The following is a 12,715-nucleotide window of genomic DNA, read 5'->3' on the forward strand; positions in this document are numbered from 1 at the left end:
CCCTAGCGCTCCGACTTGTGAAACTGCGGTAACGTGAGCCGAAAAGAGTGCAAAACCGTGGTAAGGCCAGCTGCCTGATGGCCTCTGAGTGAGGCAAATGGCGTTACAGCGGTTTTGGAATAGGGATGATTGAGCGTAGGGGTTCAGTTGGATGCAATATTCAGTATCACCACTAGATGCCCCCAAATCCCACTCGCCATCGCTATAAATGCGATGTGTGTTGTGTGTTTGTGTGTGTGCGCCAGTCAAGGTGTTGAGAGTCTAGGAGGGTATAATCAAATGATTAAGTCTGTGTTGTGGTGTCTCGGTCCTCCCCTTTCATTTCTTTTCTTTTTTTTTAACGAGCTCTCCAAGTTCCTCCTAAGAAAATTCTACGAAACCAAAAGAGTTTCTATTCTTGAGTTATGGCACTGTTGGCATCCTGTAAGTGTATGTGTGAGAGTCAGCTCAGTTGATGTAAGTATAGGTTAGCTCCATAGTACTATAATTAGGGGTAGTCTTGACACTATGCTATGTAGGCTTACTGGTGCAGGTCTCTGAGACATAATCCAGACCCTGGTCCGGTACGAGGGTTAAAAACACTGGGACAAAAACCAGTAGTCAGCTAGTCCTGCAATATTCTGGGATGGCATTTTCATCTTTTTAATTTAATCATTTGGCAATTCGCTTTAAATTGTGTCATTTTGTAAATGATCTTCATTTAAATTCAAATATGTGAATCTTAGAGATGTGGTAATAATACACCCCTTCTGTATCAGATTTGTAAAAAAAAAAGCCGTTTAAGTGTAAACTTGTTCAATGTTTACTTTGGCGACTGTGGAGCAAAATAATTGGTCATAATCTGTGTTCAATTCTCCCATTGGAGTAAATAGACCCCAAAAGGGGGCGGAGCAGTGGTGAAACCCATGTGACACAGATACAGGAAACTGCTCTGAACTGTAGCGTTATTATGAATTCCACCGCTTTTCTTGGCAAGAACCGCCCTGCATAGCGTTCCAGCGTGATTGGCCAGGCATCACTGCTCGCCGAGGTTCCCGGTAAATGGATTTGTTCAGGTCCTAAGCACTGACCAATGGACAGTGCAGTGGGATTCATATACACTCGTCTCTGCCTGTATGAAGGCAGCTTCCGTCACAATCAACACCCCCAAACCGCCCCCTCTTATAAAACCAGCCTCACCTGTCTGCAGAGTGCAGACTGTAGGAGAGGAGTATTTAGTGAAGAGTGGCTCTTAACCTTTCTATATCCTGTGAATCACTCAGTGTAATCGCTAGCGAGAGTGCTAACCGCTAACATACACGTAGACTAGCCTTGCAGTATAAACTCAAAATTACAAATGTTTTGAGTTTATACTATATGTTTCCACCATAACAGTCATTTTACAGAACTCTAACCTTACCATAATCACAGCAATATGGTTATATATGGCAATATGGTCAGCATGCTAGCATTAGCAATAAGCATAAGCTAATTGAACAGGTGACGGTTATCATAAACACTATTTTTTTTTAAATACAGTCCGGCTACATTTTGAAGTAGCGTAGAGTCGACCAAGCCCAGCACTTCATGCTCATGTCTTTTTGTGTTCTGTTACTGTAGCATTAAAGCACGGTGGAAATAGCAAGCTAGCGAGCTAACTAGCCAAGCACTAAATGGTTAAAATGTAACAACCTAATGCTTCATCCACACACTCTTGACGCAACGTAGGAAAGCTCTTGATTTTATGTAACAATGAATTATGACTTGATATATTCTTTTCTTGTGGTTTACAGTTCAAAAACAAAAATGGTGAAGAAACCCTTCAAAATAAACAATAAAAAAATCGAATGCAAAGAGGGTATGAAACCGCTGGTTTGTCTTTTAATCATTTCAACATAACACATGACAACTCAAAGATACACTGTACTGTACAATAAGTCAATAGTTCTGTTGTTGTGTTCATCATCTCTTTGGATCAACCAATATACAAATCTGTCACTTCTACATTGCAGCAACTGATTGCATGTGAGATATGTAACAAAAAAGCAAGACTTCTCATTTTCTTTCTTTCTCCGAAGCACATCATTTATATAATTCTCCCTGTAGTTGATAAACTCCATGCTATATAAAATAGTGTAAGTGAATGCAAATATTCTATTTTCGTTCACCTTTTTTTTTTTCACCCTTTTTATTCCAGAGGTGGCTGTAATAGCAAGTGATAAAAATAAAATGGGCTATGTCACTAAACGAGATACACAAAGAGGTTGGAATGCAAGACTTACATTAAGCTAGAAATATATAAAACTACATGTGGATGTCGCCTGCATCAGGCAGTACCCAGTTTCTTTACTAAAAGCAACAAAACAAAAAAAAGACGGGGGGAGGAAGAGAGAGCATTATTAAAATCAAATCAGTTAAACTGATGAACAAATTCCCTTAAAATGTTTGTGTTCTGCACCTAGTAGTAAAGAGGAAAAGGTGAGGATAAGTGCATCCCTAGTAGGTGCAGGTCGAGGTAATGGAGCTACAGCCGAGCCAAGGAACAGAGTAACATCACCGTCAGAGTTCGGGGGACCGTCCATCTTATGTCGAGTGTGTCACAGTTGTGCTGGTTTGGAATCACCTTTTTTTGTCAGTTAACACGACTGAAGCCTAGTAGTAAGTCAATTAAGAGACAGTGAAGCATGTAGTTGTAGCATTAAAAAATGCTGAATTTAACTGCACGACAGCTGCTAGCATAGACAACAAGGTCAGCAACGCCTGAATCTGGTTATCGATGTTGAAAATAACCACCGGTAGTCGAGGCTGATGGCTGATGGCGTGACCAATCAAATGACGAGACGTCGTGACTGATGAGAACCAATCAAGTGGTAAACGTGGGATTCCGTGCAGACCAAAACGCAACTTCGGAGTTTTCAAACTGAAACGGCGTCAGCAGCGTTTTCAGATGTCTCCGTTTTACGGGTTCTAAAATGCTGGAGCGGTGTGGACGCCAGGCGTAAACAGCAAAAGGGATGCGTTTTGAAACCAAATTGTAGCAGTGTGGATGTAGCCTTAGAATCTTATAATGTTGACATATAAACAATAATGTTGACTTATTAAGTCAATTTGATTTCGTACCTCATTTTAACTTTGTTAGTCAAACCTTTCATTAACCATAGGTAGATTTGTTCTTTCTTTCTTTTCTTAGCGGAAGTGGGCTTCCGTACTGATCGGAGTATGAATCCAGTGACTATCCCACTATGAAGAAATGACCCAGTCCTGGAATCACTCTGGCAACACCGGTATGAGCTCAGGTAGCACACCAAGGCACTGTTTCACAGCTACGAGTACGGCCTCCATGTTTTTCACCTCTGTCCTAAAATATCTAAAAGTTATTCTACTTTTCAACTACTTTTTACTTTTTTATTTTGAAGCCACATGTGAGAGTCATTTACCAACTTCGCTATGGAAAACAAACTTTTATTCTAGTAAAACTACACATGCGTCATTACCAGCATGAAGTTGTTGTGACGGGACAAGTAGTTCAGTGGCTGTAAGCTTTAAGTGCTATGTTTTGGGGTCACCCCTAACTTTTTTTTTTTTCCTTTTTCCTTCAGTTACATGGTCTAAATATGGCACGCAGATGGTTCTCTGTTACAACAGCGTTTCAATGGCAGGTTGTGGTCAGGCTGTGGCTTTGACACTCTACTGACAACGGCCTCGTGTCCCACCGCCTCACAATAACAGACATGTTGCTGCTGTTCTCTTCAAGCGCTCGGCTATAGAGTTTGATTAGATAGATTTATGAGAGAGAGGGCAAAGCTGGTTACCCAAAAACAAAAAAAAAGGTTTCAAAGGAGGAGGGGCAGGGGGCTCCTATTTAAAAGGGTATTAGTGAAAAGTCTATCAAAAATACTGTTATTCTTTTGGAGAAGAGAAATACACAAAGGTTGATAAAGTCTACACATCAGACTAATGGCACATACATATACAGGATCAATACACATTTTAAACATATGAACATATAAGCTGAAATTTTAAAAGAAAAAAATACTCTTTTTTTTTTTTTTTCTTTTTTTTCTTTTTAAAGGTTGAAAGTGCTAGAATTCAGATTAGCTCACAGAAACCCAGGGAGGACAAACGTAATACATGCCAAAAGCTTTTCATTTAAATGCTCAATTTGATTGCTGCAAATTTGGCTTAAGCCAAGGGTGTTTTTTTTTTGTTTTTTTTACTTTTTTTTAGCTTATAATAAAGAACAAATTTTAATATATTTTTAAAATTTAATATATCATGTAAATTCTCAGAAAGGTGCCAACAGTTAAATCGTTTAGGATCAATAAAAAAAGTTTGATCATTTTACAAGAGCCATTATCAAAATAATTACTTTCCAGGGAGGAGACTAATAATATAAATTTCAATTTAGTTCAGAACTCGGATTATAAAATCTAGGATTTTAGCGGTGGAGTTGTGATTTAACAGTCAGACTGTGGGGAAGCTTCTCCTGCGTCACTGCTGGCTGATTCTGAATTGTCAGCCAAAGGGGAATATTCAGACATCAGAGCCATCAGCTGCTCAGCGCAGGAGTTCCAGCTAAATCAGGTAACACTTGTAGCATTTTGTAACAAGCAATTGTGCAAAAATGTAGTTTCTTCTCCCCAGGTTTTGGTAAGAAAAAAAATAAAAACAAACAAAAATGAGGTGATGTGTTGTGTTGTTTTTCGAGGTCCTGTTTTATACAAACAGAAAATAATATATCATATGACAACAAACAAAACAAATATATGACTATGAGCGATACCTCCAAGTTGTGCAGTCAGTCATGTGTCCCTCCCCCCCGTGCTTTGAATGTCAAAGCCTGGGAATTCGGTGACTGCGTTCTCCCGGGTATCGCCGTGTTTTTCAGACCCTTTACCTTTGACTCAACAAAGCAGCTGAGAGAGGAGGAGGGGGTGGGGCCCGGGGATGATGAACACTTTGTCGGTTCGGTTTGTGCATGTTTTCAGCTCGCTGTCCATCTTGCAAGAAAAAAAAAATAAAACTTGAAATGTTCTAGTGGTCTACAGTTGTCGTCCATCAGCAACCGTAGCTAAAAGCAGCAACATGTATTATATTTTTTGTTTTTATGTGCTCCGTTTTTTTTTTTTGTCTTCGTTTTCACTCAACACTTAATGGTGATTGGGGGGCTCGCCTGTGGTACGACGACGTCTCCGGACAAGAAAAATGAGCCATCACAGATGATAGCGGGGGGGGGGGGGGGGGGGGGGGGCGTCTCTGTGTGAGGTCAGGCCGGTTGCGTTGGTCGTGCCACAGACTGAACTCGAGAGCACCTGTTTCACTTTGACGCTTATGTTAACTTTGGGCTCAGGTTTTGAATAGGCTGGTGGTGAATGGTTCGAAAGGATCTAAAACTCTTGATTGCTGTGACTTTTCCTCACAGCACAGGGGTTACACAACCCGCTGGGCGACGACCTACAGCCGTAGAGTGGCAGACCGTCCACGTCGGCATCCCAACAATCTATCTAGTTCAAATCCTAATTGATTATTAAGGCGCTAACAGCCTTCTATAGACACTTCCCATCCACAGTTCTGGTTCCGCTATACTAACTCAAGCACATGTAAAGGTAAAGATCGGATAGGACAGAAAAAAGCTTGAGGGGGAAAAAAGCTAATACTTCATCCGTTTGTTTGATCAAAAATGCAAGATACACACAAATGTAAACCTGCCAGACATCAAAAAACATCATCACTTAAGTTTTAATACGTCTACCTAAAATACACCTTACTGAGATAAAAAGCAATAATAATATTCATTTTTGAGATATTTCGTACACTGCAATAACATTCTTTAACACATTTTTACTCATCTGTCACTGAAATCTTTTGTTTTCTTTTTTTTGCCATTCACATATGTCAGGGTTCATCATTACCATGATGATGCATCTTCTTTTGAAAAGACTGCCTTAAGATGTGTTTGTTCCAAAAAATAAAAAAATATATATATATATATATATTTTTTTATATATATATATATATTTTTATTTATTTATTTTAGGTATGTTAGGCAGCCAAGTAACGGCTGCAATTATCATTATGCAATTCTCATTGGAACTTTAAAAGATAACTGTTAGAGGGGGGACAGGTGAAGGAATCGAGGAGAGAGTCTCTGAGAACCTCACGAGGAAGGAGACAAAAGGTTTCCAAAGGAGAATTCTAAAAGGTCAAGTGCCTTCTGCTAAGAAGTGCTTCTCTTTAGGAACGGTAAAAAAAAATAATAAAAAAAGCCAGCGTGATATTACATCGTTTTCAACCAACTCTCACACTTTCACTCACTTTTCTTTTTCCTTTTCCTGAAAAAATGGGTGGCCTTGTGTGTGACTGGTTTGTTTGGCAGCAAACGGGACTCTTATCAAGAGTCTGTTTTTCATTTAAGTGAGCTATTTTCATTCTGGCTGACCTGACTCTAAGAGCACATCAGCTACAGTTCAAAGAAAAAGAATGGGGACATCCGTCTAATGTTTTCCTTGTTTAAAGAGCACTTTTTTAATCAGAGGCAGAGGGGGCTTTTGCGACTCTTGTCTCCCAATCAAGAGGAGGCTTTTAAAGAGCTACGGTTCAATCGTTGACTCAATGTCTCTATCTCTTCGTTCCTTCACTGACAGAAGAAGAGGAGAGAGCCTCTGTACTGATCGTGACGTTCAGGTTATTAAGAGTGGGTGGTTCAAAACTCAAAGATGAGACACGTTCTACCATTTTCTTACATTTGGAAAATTAAAATAAAGTAAAACAAAATATCCACTTCAAACTATATATTTTTTTTCTGGGTCACAACAAGACAGATAATCTTCACTAAAAATTATCTTTTTCTTTTTAATATTATTACTTAAAGTATGCAGTACCACGCCTTTTGGCCTACTGATCCTGCCCTCGATACTACTAAATATGGGATGGAAGGGGGATAAAAGGGGGGAGTAAATGGAAATAAAAAAGGATGGGTTAATACATTGTAATAACTATAGGATGGATGGGGGGGGGGGGGGGTGGCGCCCAAATAAAAGCTGCTTCAACTTCTTTTCTCACCTTTTCCATTTTTGCGCTAAGAGGTTTAACTTCCTTTTAAGGCTAAATCAAAAGCTTTTGTGCACTTTCATTTAAGGCTTCTACGTGTTCATTTATTTATTCTAATTCTCTAACTTCTTCAACAGGCCCTGTAAAGAACCCCAGCCCGAAATATCCACTCTGAGCTGAGCTGAGGCTGGTGTGGAGGCCGTCCTGGCTGGGCCGAGGACTGGCTCTCTCACTGAAAGGCCTGGTGGAAGCGAGGCAGCGTGGTGGTGCTAAGGCTGGAGCTGAACACTGGTGGGTGGGGGTGCAGGGGTCCGAGGCCCAGACCCCCGCTGGAGCACTGCTGCTCCTGAGGTTGCGGTTGCAAAGAGGTAAAAGGTGCCGATGCGACGGCAGCTGCTGCCGCGGCGACTGCTGCGGCGTGGGGCTCGTGCAGAGATGAGGAAGAGGAGGAGGAGGATGAGGAGGGGGTCGCAGATGAGGTGTAGCCCATCACCAGCCCTCCCGTGCTCATGGGCGCACTGTAGGGGGGCAGGTTGAGGGGCAGGAAGCCCAGCAGGTGGGAGAAGTCCATGTTAGCAGCACACAGTGACTCCGCGATCACCACAGGGCTCTTGGACAGGAGGTGATCCCCGCAAAGCTCATCCACCAGGCCCGAGGTGGGCTCCAGTCCGTCCTTGGTGGGTGAGGCAGCAGCATGTGGATCTGCAGAGAGAACCGGGCCTGGCGAGCCACTCTGCAGATCCATGAGGAAGCTCTCCATCTCCACTTTCAAGGGCTTGTCCAGCAGGTATGAGGTAGATCCCAGCTGGTATTTGGGGGATGGCTGGGGCTGGTGCTGCTGCTGGGGAGCCGGAGGCTGGTGGTGTGTGGGCAGCGGAGGGGAATGGTGATGGTGGTGATGGTGGTGGTGATGGTGGTGGTGAAGGGAGCGTGGGTGAAGAGGTCCAGGAGATTCCATGTGGCAGCCCATGCCCATAGCTGCAGACAAGGGACTGGGCATCAGGGACGGGTGCGGGTGACCCACCCCAGAATTAGACATGGCCTGGAGATGGTGGGGGTTGTACATGCCCATCGGAAAAGGGGCCCCGCTGGGGAACGGTTTGCCCATCATGGGGTCTTTGTTGGGACCCATGCCACACATCATGGGGCTGAGCTCCTCCTTCACAGAGCAAGGTGGTGACCCGGACGCTAAAAGACCCAACATATCCGGAGGCTCCGTCTTGATCCTCAGCAGCTCCTGCGAGTGGCTCTTCTTCACGTGACGTGTCAGATGGTCCTTCCTGCCGAAGCGCTGGGCACAGTACTGGCAGAGGAAGTCCTTTCGACCCGTGTGGACCACCATGTGCCGTCTCACGTCCTTGCGCGTGTAGAAACGACGGTCACAGTGGTCGCACGGGTGCTTTTTCTCCTTGGTGCCGCCCGAAGACTTCCCCGAGTGGGTCTTGAGGTGCTCCAAGAGCACGGGTGTGCTCTCATAGCTCTGCATGCACACTTTGCAGGTGAGATCCCCTGACGTGGCAGAGTGCATGGCCACATGGCGCTTATATCCCAGCTTGGTGTTGTAGTGCTTCCCGCACTCCTCACACTTGAAGGCCTCCTTGTTGGGGTCATGGGTCTGCAGGTGGTTCTTCAGGTGGTCTTTGCGGTGGAACATTTTCTCACAGAACGAACACTGATGGGTCTTCTGTGGAGAATGTGTGGCCATATGCCTGCAAAGGGGCACAGGAAGAGGAGACGTTAGGCAGTCCTTATCTTATTCATTATGCAGTCTGTCAGTAAGCTAAAGTGAGGCATGAATTCCTCTCAGTCAAACCTCTTGCATCCATGTATACATAAATGAGTCACAGTGGTTTGAAGCAAGGACCCAAAGTGGGTTTTGGAGCCACTTCCTGCGATTCAAAGGATTCCAAACATCTTAGTATGTTGATGAGTTTATGAGACTTTTCCACTGCATGTCTCTACTTGACTCTCTCTTTTTTGGTTTTCCATTAGCAAAAGTTGTGGATCAAACCGGCTACTTTTTTTGGGTACCATCCGTCGAGTTACCATGGGAGCTAAGCAGATACGAAAAGGTAGAGTTAAAACACTGCAGACCACTGATTGGTCAGAATGAATGGGTCCTAGAGCGACACGGGTCTTCCTGGACACATTTTTAAATAGCCAAGCTACCGCCACTATCTACCACAATTCATTTTGTTCTCTCGCCCCACTTAAATCATGGCAGCCTGCAAAACAATGCTGTACACTACGCCGTGCAATTTACGAAGCGCGGGTTTTCCTCTGTTCTGTTCATGAAAGGATTTAGTGAGGGTCACGTTGTCACGGCAATTTCACACGGTGTCGCCACGGCAAACAGCTGAGAAACCCTCCTACACTGAAAATCACTGCGGAAAATTTCTGAAGTTCAAGTTCGCATGTTCACATATATTGAATACAAGTTAAAATGATAAAAATCTTCTGGAATTCTGAGAAAGATACAAAAGCCGTGCATCATATTGCATTTAAAAGCATGTGTGAATTGTGCGATGGGATTAACTCTCGGTACCTTAAGAGTTTGTATTTGGAGCTGAAGGCCTTAGGACAGTGTGGCTGTGAGCAGTGGAAGGGTTTCTCTCCTGCGTGACCCAAGGCGTGGAGCCGGAGCTTCTCCTGTGAGGCGAACAGGGCCCCGCACACCAAACACTCGCTCCCTCTCACTTTCCCTACCCCTTCTCCTTCGTCCCCCCTCTCCCACTCTCTCTCTTTCCCCCTCTCTCGCTCTCTCTCTCTCTCTATCCGTGGCAGCGGGGTGGCGCTCCCGAACAGCTTGGCGGTGGTCCGTCGTCCCTCTTCCTCCGGCGTCAGTGCGGTAATACGGTGTGAGGCATCGGCGGCAGCAGCTGCCATGGCAGCCCTAGAGTGCCGCTGCCATGAAAGTTCGCCCGTGGCTCCCCTGCCTGGCAGGCTCAACGTGGGAGTCGTGTGGAGGAGGGTTGGGGGGTGGAGAAGACGGCGCTCGACGGCTCACAGAATGCGCCAACGATCCAGCGGGGACATCGAGGTACGTCGAAATCTGCGGTGAGACAGAAATTGTAAATTGTTGTTTCAAAGTCTGTGGCAACATCAAGCACATTTTTCTTCGAAGTAAACCGTTTACCTGTTGAACTAGTACTTGTTCTTTTTCTTCAGAACTGTCCTCTCTCTCTCTCTCTCTCTCTCTCTCTGCTTCAGTCGCTCCTCTCCTTCGCTCTCTTGTCCTCTCCTCCTCACCCGGTCCCAACAGCTATGGTTGGCGGTGAGTGGGAAAGACTGCTCTGCATTTTTATTGTCCTGCAAGGAGAGAGCAAAGGTAAGATGTCTTCCGACCACTCAAAGCGCTTTAACACTACATGTCATCATTTACACCCATTCATAGACTGATGGCAGGGGTGGACAATAAGTATCATTCATACACCACAAGAACAGCCTGCGGGAGAAATTTGGGGTCAAGTGTCTTTCCCGAGGACACATCGACACGAACTGGCGGAGCCGGGGAATCGAACCGCCGAATCCTCTCAATGAATCCTCTCAATTCAAAAAGGCTTGATTGTCATTTGCAAAGTTTTCCTCTGAGCTCACTAGAGGGAGCTGAACATCAAGTCTGACCGACATGAAAGGAACCGCAGAGGTTTAGCAAAAAAAAAAAAAAAAAATGTTGATGACCCTCACTCACAGCATAATGCCTTTATTAATATGTGAATGAAATCACACCGCCTCATCCGTCATCATGTGTGTCTACAGATGAAAAGGTACACAAAGCCATCTTTGTGTGTGTTTATGTGTGTACTTGCTCCTGTAATCCTTGGAGACCCCCCCCCCCTCCATCCCGGGTAGAGAGGGTTGGGGCGTTTGGGGAAGGAGCATGTATGGGAGGATGTTTATGCCGCCAAACTGCACCTACTGACCCTCGGTTGTTTATTAAAACTAAGCCACATTAACTTGTGTTCCACAGAGACCGCTGAACCCCCCCCCCCCCCGTCATCCCTGCATTCCCTTATTTACCCTCGGTGACCTCTGTGACCCCTTGCTTGCGAGCACACCAGCTGAGTCCAAGGTTGAGCGGACACACAAACGCTGCTCGCAATGTTAGCCTGTTACGTGAAGTACCGTCAACACACGTGGGCAAATGTGACAGAACACACACACACACACACACACACACACACACACACACGGTCAGCACAGACACACACGCCTTCCGAACGTAATGGCACTCGTTCTGTGTGAGAGGTCAATGAGTTAAGAAAGACGCAGCAAATACATTGGAATCTGCTTGGAGTGCTTTTGCAGGTGTTTCCGTGTGTGCATGGAAGCGAGCGTCCACACAAACGTGCACGTTTATGTAATCGCTTCTACGCGTTAACAGCATTGCCTGTGTGCTCCCTGCGTGTCTCCGCCGTGCACGTGTGTGTTTGTTCTCATAAACGTATGCGTGTTTACAGCGGTGGTTAAGAGGACCTGACAGCTGTGGCGTTGTGCGGTGGTCATCACCCAGCGGGGAGGGTGCAGGGGGGTGACACCCGTCCCATTGACCACCCTCAGGGAGCCCGGCTCCATTGTACAGCCTACCCACATCGCACATTCCTGGCCTGAACCATGCCGCGTCTCCCTGCCCCTCTCCTCCACACACAACAGCACATGCAACACACACACAGAGTTCTGGTCACGCCGAATGCAACATCATGTACACCCCCCCCCCCACCCCCCCCCCCCCCCACCCCACCCCCACCCCACCCAGCCGGCATGCTCAAACGCACTCACAAAGGCGCGCACACACAGACGGGCAGATACAGTACAATGAGGTGAATATCCACACCGTCAAGTTATAGAAATAAACCTAATAGAGCTTGAACACAAAGGGCACACCATGACAGACCATGTGGAGCGGTCTGTGACTGACCTATGCAACGGTGTTGTGACTGAATCATGTAACATTAAAACCTCTGTCTTCAACTAAAATGTTTCAGTCACCTATCATATCTCACCGCTTGTTACCAAACTACTCGTTATTCAATTTGATCATCAATACCACGTCAAGCAACGATGCTCTGCGTGACGCACAAAGTCTTTTTATGTTAAATAAAGAGGAAATATCCATGTTTTTGTTTCAAAATGTGACCCTTTTTTAAAAGAAGATAGCTTCTTGTCACAGTAGGAAAAGCACAGGTGTTACTAATCCCAGGACCCTGAAACTGAAGCAGCTAAATGGAATTCATTTAGTTTATTATTTACACTTGTGCTTTTCCGTCTGACGAGTCAAAATGTCGTGCAGGGTTGACGTATTTTTTGTGAAGCCGATGCTGAAGTGTTGCATTCTCTCTTCTGACCAGCAGGGGGCGACTTTTTACTTTTCAGTTAGGTCAAATCATGATGTAGATAAAATACAGCCACACTAGTCACGCTAAAAGTGAACTAACGTTAGCCTAGCTTAGCATAGTAGCAGTAACAAACCCCTTAGCTTTTGACTCCACTGGAAATCACAATTTGGTGTGGTTAAATTACTTTTCAATCGCATATGACAATGTATTAAATCGTGGATTAATTTCTGTATTAATTTTTCAGTTGAAATTCTAATAGCCGATGCGCCAAAGCATTAGCATGTAAACTTCCTATTGTTTGCTAAGCTGCAGTTTGCTAACTAGCCTGAAAACGTGAAACCCTTTTTCTT

General features: G+C 44.8%; 1 protein-coding gene across 1 annotated transcript; it reads right to left on the reverse strand.

Annotated features, from left to right (window-relative positions):
* Positions 1-5,232: 5,232 nt before the first annotated feature.
* plagl2 (pleiomorphic adenoma gene-like 2) lies at positions 5,233-9,707 on the reverse strand. The gene is made up of 2 exons (XM_068733621.1): positions 9,575-9,707; positions 5,233-8,738 (listed from the first exon to the last, which is right to left on the reverse strand). Exon 2 carries the CDS (start codon positions 8,732-8,734, stop codon positions 7,259-7,261), a length of 1,476 nt encoding a protein of 491 aa, XP_068589722.1. The 5' UTR covers positions 8,735-8,738; positions 9,575-9,707; the 3' UTR covers positions 5,233-7,258.
* Positions 9,708-12,715: the final 3,008 nt, after the last annotated feature.

This window comes from Cebidichthys violaceus, unplaced genomic scaffold (assembly GCF_023349555.1).
Source record: "Cebidichthys violaceus isolate CVI_PGR_0920_01 unplaced genomic scaffold, fCebVio1.0.p SCAF_6, whole genome shotgun sequence".
Lineage (NCBI taxonomy): Eukaryota > Metazoa > Chordata > Actinopteri > Perciformes > Stichaeidae > Cebidichthys > Cebidichthys violaceus.